Source organism: Pleurodeles waltl, chromosome 3_1 (assembly GCF_031143425.1).
Source record: "Pleurodeles waltl isolate 20211129_DDA chromosome 3_1, aPleWal1.hap1.20221129, whole genome shotgun sequence".
Classification (NCBI taxonomy): Eukaryota; Metazoa; Chordata; class Amphibia; order Caudata; family Salamandridae; genus Pleurodeles; species Pleurodeles waltl.
In genome coordinates, this window is record NC_090440.1 from 349,490,274 (window position 1) to 349,509,495 (window position 19,222).

At 38.9% G+C, this 19,222-nt stretch overlaps 1 protein-coding gene across 1 annotated transcript in view; it reads right to left on the reverse strand.

Moving 5' to 3' along the window:
- Positions 1-19,222, reverse strand: part of FBN1 (fibrillin 1) — a 780,541-nt gene that overhangs the window by 133,385 nt on the left and 627,934 nt on the right. Inside the window, exons 46-50 of the mRNA XM_069222499.1 lie at positions 13,617-13,733; positions 13,041-13,169; positions 11,511-11,630; positions 9,208-9,333; positions 7,067-7,216 (exon numbers count right to left, since the gene is read on the reverse strand). Coding sequence (XP_069078600.1) covers positions 7,067-7,216; positions 9,208-9,333; positions 11,511-11,630; positions 13,041-13,169; positions 13,617-13,733 — 642 coding nt within the window. The remainder of the gene's footprint in view (positions 1-7,066; positions 7,217-9,207; positions 9,334-11,510; positions 11,631-13,040; positions 13,170-13,616; positions 13,734-19,222) is intronic.

Genomic DNA, 19,222 nt, shown 5'->3' on the forward strand with positions numbered 1-19,222 from the left:
TTTTGTTTTTGTCTTATGTATGTATCTACCTTTGTTTGTCCCGATGATGACCCAAGTGGATTCATTCTGAACAAGGGGTCAAAATGTACGCCTAATCTTTTGCCTATTCTGGACTGTAATTTTAGGATACTGGACTATACATCACATGAATCTTTTGGTTTCAAGTTTTCAGCTCAGTAATCCATTGAGGAATGGGTGCATGGTGCATTGCATTAAATTGTACATTTTTATTACATAAACTTAGTTTGTGTAATTGTTCACTTTATATCACTCATTCACTGCACCGTCTCTTGTAGCACCTATTTGTTTATTTTCTGACTATAGCATTCTTTGCAACAAAGTTTATTTTCTGAATGTACTATTTTTTTAAACATAGTGCGTGATGTGTTGTTTGCCCTGAAAAGTCAATATTAACTTGTGTGACTGGTCAATGTTATCTTCATGTCTTGTTTTGTATAATTTATTGTTTCCTTTCTGGTTGAACATTCTGGTTGAATGCTTTGATTATACTTCTTCTAGGGATTATAGGTCTGACATTGACATCGTGGGTCTGACATTGAATAATGGTCATGTGATCACACTGCACTGACATATTGACTTAGTTGTGACATGACTTTTACTTGTGTACACCTCACACATTACACATTACACATTAACAGCACATTAAAAGAATGCGCTCAGGTAATGTTGATTGGGGCTGTGGCTCACATCCATCAATACAACATTAGCTGTGGGCACCATACAACATTTACCTGTGGGCAGGGGGAATCACAAAAATTGAAGAAGGCTTCATTTATGCAAGAAAGCCCAACATTGCTAACATTATAGTCCATGTATCCCGCTACAGACCGGTAGAGACATTTTGGTGGCCTAGACTTCTCCGCATGTGGAACTTTATGGGATTCACCAAATATTTGTACTAGTTTCCATCCTATCAACACTGATAGTTATACCAACAAAAGAAGGATGTCATTGTGTTTGGAGAATGGTAATGGAGGATGGATTGTTATCCAAACTTTTTGGGTCAATGGGAAAAATAGATTCCCATGGAGATGAAAATGGGGTGACAAAATCAAATTTTTGACATCTGACAGGTAGATATATAGGACAAATACATTTACAGTTAGACTAATTAACATTTTAGTTTTTCAGGTGTCACTTGTGTTGCGTTTGTGAATATTAAAAAAGTCATACATCTAAGGCAGTAGTACATATATACTGCTGAATCAGCTCACCATAGTCTTATGGCATATCTTTTCCCACACAGTGTATTCTTTAACAAGAACTCAAGCTAGACTTCACTTATTTGTAATGTAGTGAGTTGGATGGTAGTTTACCAGAATATCAGGTTTGAATAACTGTTCTACAAACATGTTGTACCCAGAATATTGACTAACAAAATTTCATGAAGATAAGTATATATGTATATATCAGTAAGAATAGAGTTACTATTTTTAACTCAACATAGGGGTACCTTGAAAATTTATGTATTCAAGGTATGTAGATGTGAATTTAAGAACATTAAGCCTATATAGTCTTACTCTCACAATATTGTGGTAGTTGATTTGTTGGCTGTGATATTTTTGAAACACAGTATTTTTGTGCACAATATTCTGACATACAACCCAGGGGAAGCGGAGTTGTGGTGGTAGCAGTTCCTGTGCCACAGTGGTTGAGGTCAGTCTTTTACCTGCCTCACCCCTACCCTCAGAGGCCCCTTACCTTCACTTGTCTATGAACTATAAATAATAGTGTAGGTGCCCCGTGCCTTTATGTGGAACTTAGGACAGGGGAACACAGGAGAGGATAACAATTTAATGTCTGGTTCCATTATTTGTCCAACGTATGAAGTAATATAGATGCAGTGACACCATCTTATCATCTTGATTCAGATACAAGTGCGAAGTTGAGGAGTCGTCATGTAAGATCAGACAAATGCTAGTTTATGGCCAACAGATTTTCACTGGGCTGGAGTAATGTCATTCACTGTGACAAGACCAAGTTGTCCTCATAGCCCAATGGTGACCAGGAGTAACTAGTCACAATGCACTTTACATCCCTGTAAGTCTATTATTATCTCATAATGTACAACCTAATTTGTTTGATAACTAAGCAACATAATGAGGCTTTATTCTCAGGTACAATGCAAGAATTATTAGTGCTATAAGCAAAAATGCATCTTTGCCTATGACATTCTCTACCTGATTAAAAGGGATGTATTTATGGCCCTATAAGGTCGCACCTCGCTGAAAGAACAAACCAGTCATGGATTCCTTATGACTTTCTGATGCACAGATCTGTTGTTTCAGATGGCCTGTTAAGTATGTAGATTTCAGGTATATTTAAAAACGTTGATTTGCCTATCACTGGGTTGCCTACTGTGGGGAGGTGGGGCACTATTCTTTTCACTGTAGTTTCAGGCTCAGGCTTCAGCAGAGGAAGTCTGCTCTAAGTAGATTTCAACAATGCCCATCATAGGCAGTATCCTGCCCTGGCAAATATGTGTGACTTTTCCAATAAAAATTTCAAAAGCACAATTCATTCTGCTCAGCACACTTACTGATTTAAGTCATTTTACCAGGTACACCATGCTTATATTTATTCCCTCACCTTTGTCAAACCTCCAGTGTGAGAACAGTATAGAATTGTAATCCATTTTAAAGTTTTTCAAAACTATATTTTTTCTGAAATAACTGTTCATTAATTAAAGTGAGCGATGCTACTCAGGCATGCAAAAGAGGTGGGAAATAAGTATCAATGCCCTAGACTATTCACATTCTGTTCATAACTGCTGTCTGAAATACATAGTCTAGGGCTAGGAATACTTAATAAATTCTCTTTAGAAGAAAAAGACTACGAATGATCTCTTATATCTCAGCCTTTCTCACTTCAGAGAATGCTAGGAACAGCTCACAGTTTTTATCTTTTCATCCAGACTAAACCTCAAAACATTATTAAAACTTGGATTCCATTCTGAATGTGTGCACATGCACATTATCTTTAGTGTGATGATAGGCTTAGAAACAATACAATATTACTATAATCTCAAAATTAAAGTTCTAAGAACTATTTTCCGATCTTTCACAGAGATATAGTTTAGTTTTGGCAACAAACTGCCAGAACATCTGGCAAGCCCATATCTACTGGTCCAAAGCCAGAAAATGCTCTCAGCTAGTTGGATAGCATATTATTGAAAGGAATGGCAACTGGACTGATCATTAGAACATCTAATGCAAGCAACACATTTTGTAGAAAAACAATAATATAAGATATTCCCCACTAGCAGGTTAAATTGTTTTTCACAGTTCGCCAAGTACAAGACCCCATTTATCATGTGCAGATTCAAGTAAGAATTCTAACCTTAAAAAAACATATCCTGACAGATATTCTATGTGAAACATTTGTCTCATCGTGACAAAGTAACCATGGATAATCTGTTTAAAAGCATTTTCAATGTATACAAATGTGTGTGTAATTTGGTTAGACTCTGCCTGATTAAGGGTTCAGCACATCGAGGCCATATCAGTGGTCGACTCAGCACTTTATCAATTATTTACTTAACTAATAATGACATCACAGTGTCCCACACCTTTTCAGATGCACCAAGCAGAAGAAATACATCATAAATAAATATAATAATTATCATGGGGTTGATTCACTTTGATCAATAACGGTTGCTGTCGTGGAGTGTTATAGAGTATGGTGTCGTACAGTGGAGGGTTGCCCAATACAGCTGAGTGAAGCAATGTTAAGTGGAGTGCAATACAGTGGAATGGCATACACTGGCATGGCAAAGAGTGGAGTGGGATAGAATTGAATACTGTAGAGTTTAGTGGCATAGAGTCATGTATAGTAGAGTGGTATAGAATGGAATAGAATAGAATGGAGTGGTGTAGAGTTGAGTGGCATACAGTAGAGTGACGTAGAGTGGAGTTGTGTAAAGTTGAATACCATAGTGTGGAGTGGTATAGAGTGGAGTGATGTAGAAAGGAATACAGTCGATCTGTGTATAGTGACATATAGAGGAGTGTCGTAGAGTGGATTGGTGTAGAATGGAGCGGTGTAGAGCAGAGTGGTGTACACTAGAGTGGCTTAGAGTCGAACAGCATAGAGCTGAGTGGCATAGAGTGGAGTGGCGTAGAGTGGAGGTGCATAGAGTGGAGTGCCGTATAGTAGAGTGAAGCGGCCTACAGTCAAATGACATGGACTGGAGTGGGGTAGAGTGGAATAGAATCGAGTGGTGTACAGTGGAATAGTGCAGACTGAACTAGCATAGAGTGGTGGGACGTAGAGTGGAGTTGTGTACTATAGAGTGACATAAAGTGGAGTGGCTTACAGTGGAATAGTGTGCAGTGGTGTAGTGTACAGTGGAGTGAAGTAGAGTTGAATAATGTAGAGTGAATAGTGTAGAGTGGAATAGCATTGACTGAAATAGCATAGATTACGGTGCCATAATGTCGAGTGGCATATAGTGCAGTGGCGTAGGGTGGCATAAAATTGAGTGGCATAGAGTGGAGTGGCATTGAGTGGGTGGCATAGAATGGAATGGTCTAGGTGACAATACCATAGAATGGAGTGGCTATGAGTGGCATAGAGTGAAGTGGCGTAGAGAGGAATAGCATAGAGTTGAGCACCTTAGAGTGTAGTAGCATAAAGAGGAGTGGCATACAGTATAGCGTTGTAGAGGGGTGTGGACCAGAGTGGACTAACATACAGTGGAGTTGCGTAGATTGATGTTGGGTAGAGTGGAATGGCATAGAGCTGAGGTGTGTAGAGTGGGGTAGAGTGGAGTGGCATAGAGTGGAATAGCGTAGAGTTAATTGGCATACTGTGGCTCAGCAAGGGGTGGAGTAGCATTGAGTGGCATAGCATAGAGTGGAGTGGCGTGGAGTGGCATAGAGTGTAATACCATAGAGTGGAGCGGCGTAGAGTGAAGTGGCATACACTACAGTGTCTAGAGTGGAGTGGTGTAGAGTGGAATAGTGTACAGTGGGGTGGCATACAGTGGAACGGCATAGAGTGGACTGGCATACAAAGAAGTGGAGTGGCATTAAGTGGAATAGAGTAGAGTGAATGGGCATACTGTGGAACAGCAAGGGGTGAAGTGCTATTGAGTGGAATAGCATAGAGTGGAGTGGCATAGAGTGTAATACCACAGAGTGGAGCAGTGTAGAGTGAGGTGGCATACACTACAGTGATGTAGAGTGGAGTGGCACAGAGTTGACTAGTGTAGAGTGGTATAGAGTGGAATAGCATCCAGTGGATTGGTGTAGAGTGGAGTGGCATGAGTGGAATATCGTACAATGGAGTGGCATACAGTGGAATAGCATAGAGTGGAGTGGTGTAAAGTGGAGTGGCATAGCGTGGAATAGGGGACCGTCCACCTTCCACCAGCCTTTTAATGGTGGGGTCCCCACCACGAAAAAGGTGCCAGAAAGCCAGTGCTGGGGAGCCTGCAGAAAGTGTGCATTCCCAGTGTGCTGTTGTGCCATGGCATGAGCCACGGCTCCATAACGTGGCACTTTTTCTTCTGGTCTGACCAGCGGACACGTCATATTACATTGTTCCCGCCGGTCAGTCCAGTGGAAACATTGTAATAGAACTGTGGGGGGAGGCCGCCGGTATGATGGCAGCCTCCTCCCCGCAGCTTTGATGGTCACATGATTCTGACCGCCAAAGTCATAATGAGGCCCTAAGTGTGGTCTAAACAAAATTTCATCTTTCCAATTTTGAAAGTGCAAAATATAGGTTAGACCACAATAGCCATGTGTTCTGGATTTTAGGGGAAATGTAGTGTAGTACAGTGTATTTGTTAAAATGTTGTACATATTTAATTTGTAGGTTATTTTAAGTGCACTGTACTACGCTATATCTCTCTTTTAATCCCAGAACACAGAAATGTGATTAAATGTAATAAAAATAAATGTGTACAAATTTAAAAAGCACTGTCCTACGCTATATTCCTCCTGAAATATAATGTAATAGTGTACTGCGGCCTGAGTTATAACTAATATGCTGTGGCTTATAACTATAAAACTGCTGAATAGATGTTTTATGAAATAGCAAATAAGGATCCTTTCCAGACCATAATCTATATTCCTGCTAAATTTCATGAAAATCCATTCAGCTGTTTTTCCTCTACGTCTATCTATAAAGTCTATGAAAACTGCATTGGTGGAAAAACACGTTTTGGCCCCCCCTTTTTGTCTTTGCACCTCTTTAACTAATCCTCACAAAACTGTGCCTTATCTGCCAATTTGTAAAATGCCAAAGATCTGCAAAGTTTTGTGGAGATCTGTTAAATGGGTGCAAAGTTAATTACTGATTAACAATTTGTAATATACATCAACATCATTTAATTTGTTTTACAATGCAGGTAACAGCTTTAAGTAGACCATTAAAGGGACATCTGACAACTTTAATTTTGGTACTCTATAAACCTTTCTGGTCACCCCTCCCCCCGAGGTTGGCTGCCAGTCATGAGTCACAAAAGCAAAACTGTTGTAAATCATTAAAATACAAATTACTTCTAATCGCAATTATAGGGAATGCCCTTTAACAACCTATACTAACTGAGATTCGGAATGTTTTATAAAAAGAGCTTTTGTGAGTCAGAAAGGCTTTGCTGATTCGCGAAAGGGGTTTTGTGCAGAACTCCGTAACATTTTGTGGGGACAAGTCATGTGACTTTGTAAATCATAGAGTTTATGACTGATAAATGGCTTAATACCTTGACCCCTATGGCTCTAATGTTTTTAGGAATGGTTTGTTTATGATCTCTATTGTTTGTTTGTGTATTTCCCTAAATCAGGGTTTCTCAAACTTTAGTTTCATTTAACTAAAATTTTCAATTAGTAGTTAAAGTAAAATTGTGATGTGACAGCACTAACTCCATTTTCAACATTACTATGTTTTGGTTTATGACAAATTGATTGAACTGGCCTCACTGGGTGAATCCATTGATACCATTCTGTTGACTCTGTTGGAATCAACCCACAGTTGAGAATCCTGGTATATTCTCCGTCTCATTACATATTGGAGTGAGCATCATCTGCCTGAAACTCACCATCCCCTTCAACTGGACAGATTTCACATGGATCCCCCCAGCCAGCTCCATAGATTGCACAACAGCATTCCTGTTTGGTGTGGTTTTTGGGTTTTGGTGAAGAGCACCTTCCTTCATCGAACTTTGAAAAGCAGAAGCTTGCTCTTAAGTCTGCAAGAAAACATAATCATATTTACACACCCTTCATCACAACCAGTTAATTAATAGAAATACAAAAAAACTCAATACAGCTAATATGTGCCATCCTACTCATCAACAAACCACTGGCAAGAATTTTCAAGGAAAACAGTAAAACAAAGTGTTCCATGAAACCCACTGCCTCTAAATCAGAAGCAATTTGGCACCCATTGTGGCTTTTTGTTTCAGATACTATGAAACTCATCCAGAGAAAAGGCTTGGCAATCTTCACTGCATTGTCTATTTGGTATGGGTCTGATGATGTTGTCAGTCAACACCATGGTGAAAGATTAATGTATTTGTACAACTTTATATTTATTAGGAAAGGTATTGTTTTGAAAATTGCGCAATTTTAAGTAGAGCATATATTTTCCAGTTAATATAAAAGTCCTAAGAAATGTTAGTGTCATTTAATTTCAGTGGGATTGCCAGGATAAACTGAAATTATTTTTTAACATTTAGTAACACATTTTAAAACCCACAAATGAATTTCAGAACATTTCCAGCAGGTATCTGACTGATATTGAATAATATGTTTATGCATTACAAAGATATCACTGTTTGTTAATAAGCCTAAAAATAACTTTTAATCTTTCTAAAAAAGCTAAAAATGACTATAAAATACTTTTTTTTAGCTTATTTTACATAATTAGTCACATGAGACATTTTTACAACTCTTTCACAAAACAGACCAATGTACCTAAAAAGGAGAGCATTTACCTATGAGTTTCAAAAGTTATTGTTGTGTTACTGTCGTGTTTCCACAGACAAACTCCTCTATTTAAACAGATACAACAGTCAGTTAGAAAGTAGGTTGGGAAAAGGTTATATGATTTTTTAGAAGGGTTCCAAAAACATTCGTACATTTCTCAATGGTATTTAAGAACTTTAACAAATCTTTGTGTTTCTGAAAAGTGATTTACAGTATCACAACCATTTCCAACTTTCTAAAAATATAAAATAGTTTTTATGAGGGTTCGAGGAAGTTAGGATTGATAGAGAAAACATCAGAATTACATATTGGGAACTTTTTAGTAACACACCAGTATTTGAAAAATTAAAAATGTGTAGAGGTTTTATTCCCAAAGGTGGGATTGTTGAGAACTTTATGAATATTTATAATTTGTACACAATCAGTTCTAAAAGTTATTAAAAGTTAAAAAATCTTTTTGTGGCTTGTAAACATTTTGGGAATATTTATAAACTATACACAGTTTAAGACAATATATGTATAAACATTCCTAAACAAAGAAGTTCTAACAAGCAATCCAAAACCAAAACAATTTTTATTAGGTTGCTTGAGAGCTTGGACTTTCCCAGGGAAATGGTGACTGAACCTGCAAGAAATAGTATTCCTTTGAAATGCCACCTACTGTGAGAGTCAGTAGATCGACAGGATGTACTTTACGCCATGGCATTGAACACTATATGTGAATAAAGCTTTTTTGTTCACCCTTACTTATAGTACTGGTATTAAATTGAGTGTCAATCATTTGTTACCGTTATCCCACAAATGATCTTAAGTAGTCTTGCAAAATATGTTGTTGAAGCAGCAAAAATACAGTAATAGATTTGTTAGCAGCTACACTAAGGACCATCATCAACCTTCATACTTGCTTCAAAGAGTACACTTTATCATAAGGAACATGGAATTGCGTATCAACTGTAGATATACCACAATGTCTGTTTCCTGAACAGAAATAACAGTGTGAAATTTCAACAAACATTTGGAAATTTAATAATCACGTTACTTTCAAATGACTTCATTCTTTAAGTTATAATAATACTTCATATAATAATTTTACTATCACATCACACCATTGTACAAAGTTTCAGATGCATGCATACAAAAATGTTAATGTTAAATAAATGGTATTATTCCATTACACTCATAAAGAAGTATCATTGTGTATTGAATGCTGCTCAATGAATAGAGATATAAAAGAACCATCCGTGAAATTTACCTATGCATCTTCTGCCAGTGGACGATAACACAAATTCATCAGGACATTGGCACAAGAAGCTGCCAGCAGTGTTGCTGCATGTGCCTAATGCACAAATGTCCGGTTCCTCTTCACATTCATTAATGTCTAAGTAAATGAAAACACAAAGGAAAAAGGCAAGCAGAATAAAATTAGTCAGATATATTATACTAGATAAACTACCAACTGACTTGTCTAACTAGTGCATTGAAACTATTGCCCTCATTAGGACCTTGGTGGTTGGTGCTATAGTGACAGTAGTACCATCAAGAGGCTGGTGGTACATACCGCCATATTATGACAAAATCCATACTGCCAATGTAACACACTGACCGCCACGGCTGTAAAGGCGGAATTCCTTCCCTGGCACTGATAGGGGTCTCCCTCGCCCCGCCCCCTCCCCAGAGTCCTCTCCCACCCTTCCCCTTCCCCTTCCGTCCCCTCCAACATAAACACACATACACACACAGACATACACAAGCATACACACACGCATACCCATATTCACCCACGCATGCATACATCCATGCACACTCACACCCACACACACTGACATACATACAAGCACACACGCATTCACACATCACAACATACATGCACACTCACATTCATTCATGTGCACACGCATTACACACGCCCCACACCCGCATGCACGCACACAGACACAAACACACACATCACCACACACACAACACCCCTGGCCCCTCTCCTGTCGGAGCATCCGACTTACCTGCATGCAGGGGGTCCACCAGCGGAACACCCCCAGGCTGTATCATGTGTCATGATACGGTCAGCAGCGTTCTACTGGCATGGCGCTGCTAAATTACCGCCAACTGCCGCCATGACCGCAGCTGGAATTCCGCCAGCCTTCTGGTGGAATTCCGGCTACGGTCATTATATGGATGGTAGGTAGCCATGGCGATGGTCTTTCGGAGGCCATCACCGTGGCGGTAGGCGTCATTTACCGCCATTATCATAATGAGGGCCTATGTCTTACATTGGATTTGCTGATATATATGTTCTCAGAAACAAGGTTAGACTTTCATAACTTAAAGAATGTTTTCACAATATTTGTGGTAAAACGCTAAAACCACCGATGTTAGACCAGGGCACAGAAAATAAATCATCATCACTGCAATTTTTCAACTTCGCATCAACAAAGTGCTTTATCAGTGTCTATACTGACCATGTGTGAAGCAAAATAAAAGGAGTAGAAAACGCTCATGATTGTCCTGAAAAGCACAGCACAATGAAGAATGAAAGGAAGTCAAATTCAAGGAAATGCATTGGGTGTTCTAGTGGGAATAAGGAACACATGGAATTAATTCACCCTAGCTACTGTGTGAAATCTTACAATCATTGCCACTCAGGAATTGTGGCAGTAACTCAGGAAGATGTACACCTAACATGACAAAACATGAAGACTTATGTTCTTTTAGTCTAAAATAAATATGGAGCCCCAGATGGAACCCTTATGAGGCACACATGCTCAGAATAAAAATTGTGTGCACAAATAGTCATAATCTGAATACAAGTTTTATATATCTTGATCCAATAAAAGTGCCGTGCCAGCTGATGCTTGACCTGTTTCATAAAAGCTTATTATTGTTGTGCCACAGATTCAAAGTAATAGATGTTTGCTATCCACTGAACATTGACAGTGCACTAAAATGGAAATCTATAGGCTCTGGGTGTAACATGTATTCAAGTTCAGTACTCTCTTCCTGACCTATCATTCAGTGAATAATAAAATAACAGTTTGTTTTTAACAAACAGGAGAATACACTTTTTTTGGATTTCTTTCCCTGCAATAGTGCCTTTATATTTCCCAACTAATTCTGCTTGAGTTTGTTAAGTGACCTTATTGAACTTCGGTTCCTCCTAATCATCTGTTGTGATCAATTTCTGTTTCATTTTACCTGTCACCCCATTGATGCCATACCCATATCTGACCTACTCAATTTCCATAAACTGTTCCTTTGTGTATGCCTTTACATGTGCTAGAACATGTATATGTGTTTTTTTCATGCAGAATCAACTTGTGTGCTGTGTCTATATTCTGTAAATACCAGGCAGTACACTTGCACAATAGTTTATATGCAACTTAGTGAATAGTCGATATTCTCTTACCTGGGAAAGTTGCTATTTGGTGACAAGTAAGTACTCTATGTTTACTAAACATTAACATCAACTACATGAACCTGACATCATTCGGACTATGGACATTGATAGTTGTATCAACAGCACATAACATTTTTTTAGGTTTGGTCATATATTGAACATACCTATACAATTGTCATTCTGCAAAATGTATCCAGGAGGACAGATACATCTGTAAGTACCATCCAGATTCTGGCATGTTCCTGGGGCACATTTTCCAGGCTCCACTAAACATTCATTGATGTCTATTAAAAAAAGAAAGCTGATTAGAATTCTATACTTTTAGAGAAATACTGAGTAATGTTTTACAACCTAAGCACACACATGCATATGTCTATTTATTTTTTGAGTGGAATGAAGCCAAGTGGTTTCCTACATCACAATATTTCAATATTAGGCACTAAAAACCATATTGTCATTTTAAGTGTTACAATATCTGTCTAGTCTTTGCTCATACACCATTGTCCTATTGCACCAAAAGCCAAACCATCTTATGAGCTGAAAGTAGTCTGATATGTGATCTTTCCTTCGTAAGGTGATCAGAAGTATAAGTATCCCGAACAGTGGTTGATTAATTAGCAGGTGCATGAGCCTAAGTGTCAGTATTGTGGCTCACTCAGATTAATTACCAGTGCAGCAGTAAACTGCATTTCCAGCTGAACTTAAAATATGTCTGGATAATCTGTTTGTGTGTGTATGCATATTTGGTCAGTGGGAGCTATCTGCAGTAAAATCTCTTTCAAACATTGGTGTTTGAATTCAATATAACACACAATATTCAGTTTTACTAAATGTTTGCTCCTCTAATGTTTTCTTCTTAACTTAATTTTGAAATGAAATGTACTGTATTTTTATATTGGATATCATCCATGTGATAGCCTATAGACTAATAGATGTTTTCTCTAATGATCTTTATGCTTAATACTTAATTAATTTTGGAGCTGTCAAACCCAATGCTCAAGGGATTTGTCTCATGCTGAAATTGAAAAAATATTAACTTCCTCCACTCCTTTATTCCTTCATTCCCCATCCTCAAAAAGGGAACTTTTCAATATTTCAGCAAAGTTCAACCATGCGTCACATGTGAGATTGTCTGGAATACACATTACTTTGGATTTTTAGTTCACAGTCCTCTACCGGCAGGTTCTTCTTAGTAAGTTCTTACCATGTTTACCCTCATGGAGATGCTTCTTTTATATTGTGATGATTAAATCAAGCTTACGGGCATGGGTGAAAGGAAAAGTGGAAATGGTTTGAGGGATAATCAAGGATGTTTAATCAGCCCGTGCTTGTGACAGCCAGAAATCTGCTTTAATATCTGATCACAAACCTCTTTTGAGGCTTTATAAGTATCTAGATTGTATTCTACCCTCGACAAATCCACAAGACTGAGCATATGGCAAGCTGCTCTAGAATATCAGGTAAAGCTGCTCTTCTGGTAAATTCAAACAGAAATCAAAGTTCTGAAAAGAGAAAGCATTGGAGCCCCAACAGGCCTAAGAATAATTTGCATGTGTTGTTTACAGAGAAAAGTTGTATATCTAGAAACAAAATATAAATATAAGCATAATTTAAAGGGCTGATGAATATTGTTTCCCCTATAGAAATATATTGCTTTCCTCTTGCATAGCAATTGGTATCACATATTGACTTACCCACGCAGGTTCTTCCATCAGGAGCAACCTCGTAGCCCTCGTTACACAGGCATGCGAATGACCCAACTGTATTTATGCAGCGCCCATTCCTGCACAGGAGCCCATTTAGAGTAGAACATTCATCGAGATCTGTAAAGGCCAAATGATCAAAGAATAAAAGCACTGATCTTGCAATGGTACTATGGCCCTAATGCATGAGGAATAATGCCCCCTAGTAGGGTAGTAAAAGACAACCATATTTGGTGTGCCTGAATCCCCACACAATCCTTGGTTCCAGTGCAACTGTACCCACTGCATTATTGATGGCTTTACCGCTAACTACTGCATGCTGTACAATGTTAAATTCTAAATATACAGTGGAATTAAAGCACAGAAAGAAAACAAACCTTTAAAAAAAACTGCCATCAAGGAGAAGTAATGAGCTTAGTTTTTCTGTACCTTTTCTATTCTTAGCAAGTATAATTCATTCTAAGAGTCAGTCACAATTAGCAGAGAAAGGAGCATTCTTAAAGCGGATTTGGCTAAATAATGATATAATGCTGAGAATCCCTATCAAAAAGAGCAACAGTACTTTACCTATGCAGTCATTATTATGGGAAAGAATGAAGCCATCGAAGCAGCGGCAGTTGTAGGAACCAATGGTATTTCTGCAAGTTCCATTTCCGCATGGATCTCTTTCGCATTCATTGACATCTAGAACACACAGAGTACATGCTCATTATGTACTGGTAGTTGTAAGCATAGCAAAACAGAAAATCATATTTTTATAGCTAGGTATTGAATTAGGAAGAGTATGCCTCTGCCTCTCCTGCCCGCCAAAGTCAAAATGAGGGCCTGAATGCCCTGATCCACCCCTGCACCTTTGCATGGAATCAGAGCGCCCTTCAAGAGTGGTTATTGTAAGGGCCTGTTCCTATTGAATCCTCTCTCACTAGACCAGGAGCCTGTGGCTACACATGAAAACACATTGATGTACAATACCTTTTGTCATTGATTGGCGTATTCCTAAAATTCATCCATCCATCTAAATTTGTGTGTGTTAACTCAGCTACAGAGTGCAATTGGATTGGGTGTTATAGGCAATCAGTGAAAACAACATAATCCCAAGGCACCGTAAAGGAGGCTGCTAACCCGGTACCACTCATTATTAACTGCAAATGCCTATTACCATGGGTCAGTATTGCGACTGTAAACAGGCTCCTGCCTCTGTGTATTGAAATGGAGAAACTGGTTTATACTAGCAAAGGGCCCACCTTCCTTTTTGTGTTATTGGCAACCCAAATCTACAGCTCAGATCATAGACCTGCATTAAGCCTGTCTTGATGGTACTGGTGTCATGTAGAGTCTGCTACTGAGGCCCCGCCTTTGCTTATTCTCCCACTGCTTCTTTCCTGGGAATACCTTGTGAGTGCCCGATCCAGCCATCCTCTGTACATTGTTGCCAGGTCTTGATAGCAAATTATCCTTTTTAGTTTTGGTTTACCTTGCACTACCCAACTAAAAATGACTTCACATTTCTACCTTTAATTTGCTCTGAAATATCAATTGACAGTGGCACTTGCCTTCCAAGCCCATTATCAAGTGTCTGTCTTGGAAAAAGCAAAATTTGTGTCACTAGCTAGAAGACGTTATAGCTCCTGGAATTTACCTGTCTGCAGTAAGACAAGGTTTGGGTTGATGGATAAAGTAGGAAAACATTTATTTGAGACATACTAGTTATGAAGGTTGTAAACCCACTCTGGCTGTTCCTGGGAAAGCCTGAGTTCTGCACCCAACTGCCAGCACCAACGAGCAACCTGTATTCATTGAAATGTCTACAAACTTCATATGCCTGTACTTCTGTTCGACGGACGTTACTTGACTAAATGTGGGAAGGTGCAATTTGCTGTAGCACAGGACACTTTCCATAAAGGGTGCCTTGGTCTGTGGGAATGATTGCATCGGGCACAGTTTGATTGCGGAATAATTGTTCTCCAACAAACATTAATCAATGCATTGTCATATTTGATGGAGGACAAAACACACAGCTTTTTCTAAGAAACTGCCCATTCTTTTCTACAAGGGAGTAGATACTTGCGAACAGACAAAGAGACATAAAATAACAGTCAAGAGACAGGCAAAAAACAAGAAAATGCCAGGGCATGTATAGAGGAATATTTGGATATTTCCCTGCTGTTTTCTGAAAGACAAACTTAGGTTTCACCTTGAGCAGAAACAGCAAACAATGGTGGTGAAGCTTAAGAAGACACCTTGCCACCAGAAGAAAGCCAGTGATGATAGCCAGGCCTTCCAGTGTTTGAGGATGCTAATGAACCAGTTGGATTTTAGAGATGTGTTTTTGCAAGCTGCACTAATTAACCCATTTCTCCTAACAACTAAGAGTTATGTCATTTTATGTTATGTTAATGTAGCTCATAAAGCGTGTTGCAACCTAAAAAACGTATCCTGGTACTCAGGTGATAAATAGGTTTAGCAAAATTTCAGCATTATTGAGTAAAAAGCCATGTCTTTAAGGCTGTCATCTAATCTTACATTATGGAACTGGGGAACAAATGAGAAGCAGGAGACCACAATTTATAAACTGCAAGGTAATAGTGAAACTCCCTTTGCAAATAGCAAGGGCTCCGATCATAAAAAGTGTGATGGACAAGGCAAAAAGATTTAAATGGCACTTATTTGAAGATAGACAGCCAATGAAGCGCATTAAATGCTGCCAGGGCAGAAGGCAACCATGGCCATTGTATAAACGATCTCATAGCAGCATTCTGAATGTGTTGGAGATGCTTCAACGGCTCGAGGAGAGTTGAGATTTAAGGCGTTACAGTTTTCCAGGTGGCTCAGAATTTTCACCTAAGCCCTAGCAGCTGAGCTTGTAATGACAGAAAAGGGAGACTTTTGTGTGACAACTGTATGAACGAAAAAGAAGTAGCAGACAAATGTTTAACTTGTCTAGTCAAAGATAGTTTGTCATCTAAATGAAAGTCCAAAATGCATACTGCTGCTGACGGAGGTGGCAGATTACCAAGGAGGTTCGACAGAAACAGGGCAAAACCTTGAAGAGAGCCATGTCCAGGAAAGATCAGAACCTCTGTCTTGTCCACACTGAGTTTTAAGGAATTGTCTGCCAACCTAGAGGCGGCTGCCAACATGCAGTCTTGAAATAACACATGTGGATCACGAATAGAGTTGTATGCAGAAATTAAAATCTCATTGCCATCCACATACCTCATGAATTTGACACTAAAAGAATGAACCAACTAAATAGATATTAAAAAGAGGAGGACTTAGTAAGGAGCCCTATGGGACTCCCTGCTGTGAAGTCTTAACCACCAAACGAAAAGGGGACTAGTGAACCACTTGGAATCTGGATCCAAAACTCAACCTAATGTAAAGCCAGTCCCTAAATGCTGGCCTCAGCCAACCTCATGAGCAGCTTAATATGAGAGAATGTGTTGAATGCAGCATTCGAAGTCATCAAGGACAGACACTGACGCAGTTTCTGTTCTATGAGATGGATGAAAGCCTAATTGATCCTCATCAAGAATGGTGCTTCAATAGTCAAGAAAATTGTCTATAAGTAGTTTTATTCCAACATTTTACTGGGTACGGTAGAACAGAAAATAGAGTGGTATTTGCTCACACTGGAAGAGTCAACAGCTGGCTTTTTTAATCAAATGAACAAGACATCCGTTGCATAAGTTTTCAAAACGACTTTGTTACAGATCTCCAGAAGAGGTTGTGCCAGTCAAGCTGCTGATAATTCCAAATGAATTAAGTTATTAGAATGAGAGGCAAACCCAATGAAATAGACTTGGCTTTCACTGATCATCCAGAGTTAATAAATCAAATTAAAGAGACAAGGAGCCACAGACTCAAGACCCTACACAAGCTGCTCCTCCGTTCTAACTAAACTGCCTAATGATGGTTCAGAACTTACACAAATTCTATGAATGTTTTTTGCATAGCTTATAACTTTGCTGACAAAAAACAAGCAGTTGTTTGAAGCAACGCTTTCTACTACTACTTGGCTTAAGCCTTAGGTTCATAGTGAACCCTCCACGTCCTCTCAAACTTTGTCCCTCAGAGAAGCCTCGTACCAAAGGTCTGAGGGGTGAATACAATGAGAGCAAGAGGAGGACAAGGGAGGCACGGCATCCCATGCTGAACTAATTTGGTTTGACAAGTTTATAGTCTCCTTTAACTGAACCATCCCCTAAGGAATAAACATTTTTGTCAAAATTTCCTGAACTCCTCAGATAAAGTTTTAGTTCATGAGCAGCAATTGAATTTTTAGAAGGAGGCCAAGCTGTCTCAGAAGCGTGAACACAATCTTAAAATTAACCAAATGTGTGTAATTATGTTAACATATGCTATAAAGCTTCTCAGGAGCAAACATTAAATGCAGCCAATGTCCATTTCGATGTGTGATCCAATTCACTGTTTGTGTAAGACTTAACACAGGTAATATTCTAATTAGAGATACTGCATGCACTTACTAGGAAGCTCCGGCCGCACATTGAAGTCACCCAAAACAATAAATGTGTGACAAATTAGCAAAGGCACTAGAAAATCAGCAAAGTAATCAGCAACGTCCCTATAAATGCTGGGAGCAACAAATTCCTTTAATAGAAACCTTGGGAGATAGAGTTAAGGTGTAATCTAAAAATACAACCTTAGCCAAAGGACTCAATTTCAAAAGACTGCCATCCCGCCTATCGTTATAAATTAATGCAAGACTACCACCTCTTCAATCATGGCATGCAGCTAAACCATGTGCTGAGAGTTCAGAGGCAAAGTCTTCAGTGATAAAGAACAGCTCCACTTTTATAGAATCATTCACCTCATGAACTTCTATTGCATGCCTAACTGAAGAGTGAGCATTAACAGTGTGCAGTTGAGTCTTAGGCCGCTATTAGTGATCTTTGGAGCTGCATCAAAAAAGGCAGACTAAGTCAACACACCCCTATCCTCCTCTAATCTCAAATTGGTGTTAACAGGATAAAACATATTCCTAGCCTCTCTGATCCTCAACAGGTGATCGCGCCAGTAAGTAATGCACCCATTCTCACCAAACCATGGAATGAAGATGTTACCCACAGCCAAATGGGCAACATGATTGGTGATGTGCGCGCACAGTCACTGGAGGCAGCCTTGTATATACTCCTTCTTGTCTCCACATGAAGCCCCAGTCAAGTACAGCACAGATCAAGATGGCCGCACTCTTCTAACCTTGATGACTACCTTTTTTGTAATTACAGTACAAAAATTGTGTATATCACATATGATGGTAGCATCAGCTTGCTTATTTGGGTTTACACACCTGTGTTTGTTTAGATAGGGAGGGTTCAGTGTTCTACTAACTACAATAATCTGAGTAGAGCCCATCAATGGTGAAAGAGAGCTAAGCGTTATGTTTGCATTCTTCTGGGTCAGATTGAACTTTGGCAAGTCATCTCACAAGGCAGTCTAGGGCAGGGATGTAAAAGCCTCTTCAAGTTGCAAGCAATGCTTTGAAACCATTTCAAATTAACATTTGAAAAATGAAAGGGATCTTTCCTGTTTATGTGTATCTTCCACTCCACATGACCTGGCAAAATCATGAAGCAACAAAAATCTGAATTCTCTCCTTTCGCACATCATTACACACACTGATAATTAAACTCTCTTATTGTGGAATATGCATTTAAATGTAAATATTGAAGCTTTCAGGTTCTGGAATCATCATTTGATGTACAACAAAGAGACACATGTGAGTCTTTCACAAAAAAGGGACTTGTCTTGATTGAAATATGATTGAAGATACTTTAGACAACCTTCTGAAATTCATGTGCTAGGAATCACGACATAAAGCAAATTAATATTGCTGCTGTCTGTCAGATTAGTTTACTGCAGACAGCATATAGTTCAACCTAATTGTATCGAATAAACAGGTCAACTTCCACACTTGTTGCCTCCTGGGCTAATCCAGAGGTTCAGCATCAATTTCAATAGTAGTTGGACTGGCAACCTTACTCCAGGTCATTATGGACACTTTATCCTAGAAATTATGGTTCTCAGGTGTGTAAGTCCAATTAATTAGATGGAAAGAAAGCCAACTACAACACTCAGAATGCATTACGATAGTAAGTAAAAGTTCAGGGCTGAGAACAGTGTTTGTAATGACTTGGAGGGAAGTGATCATT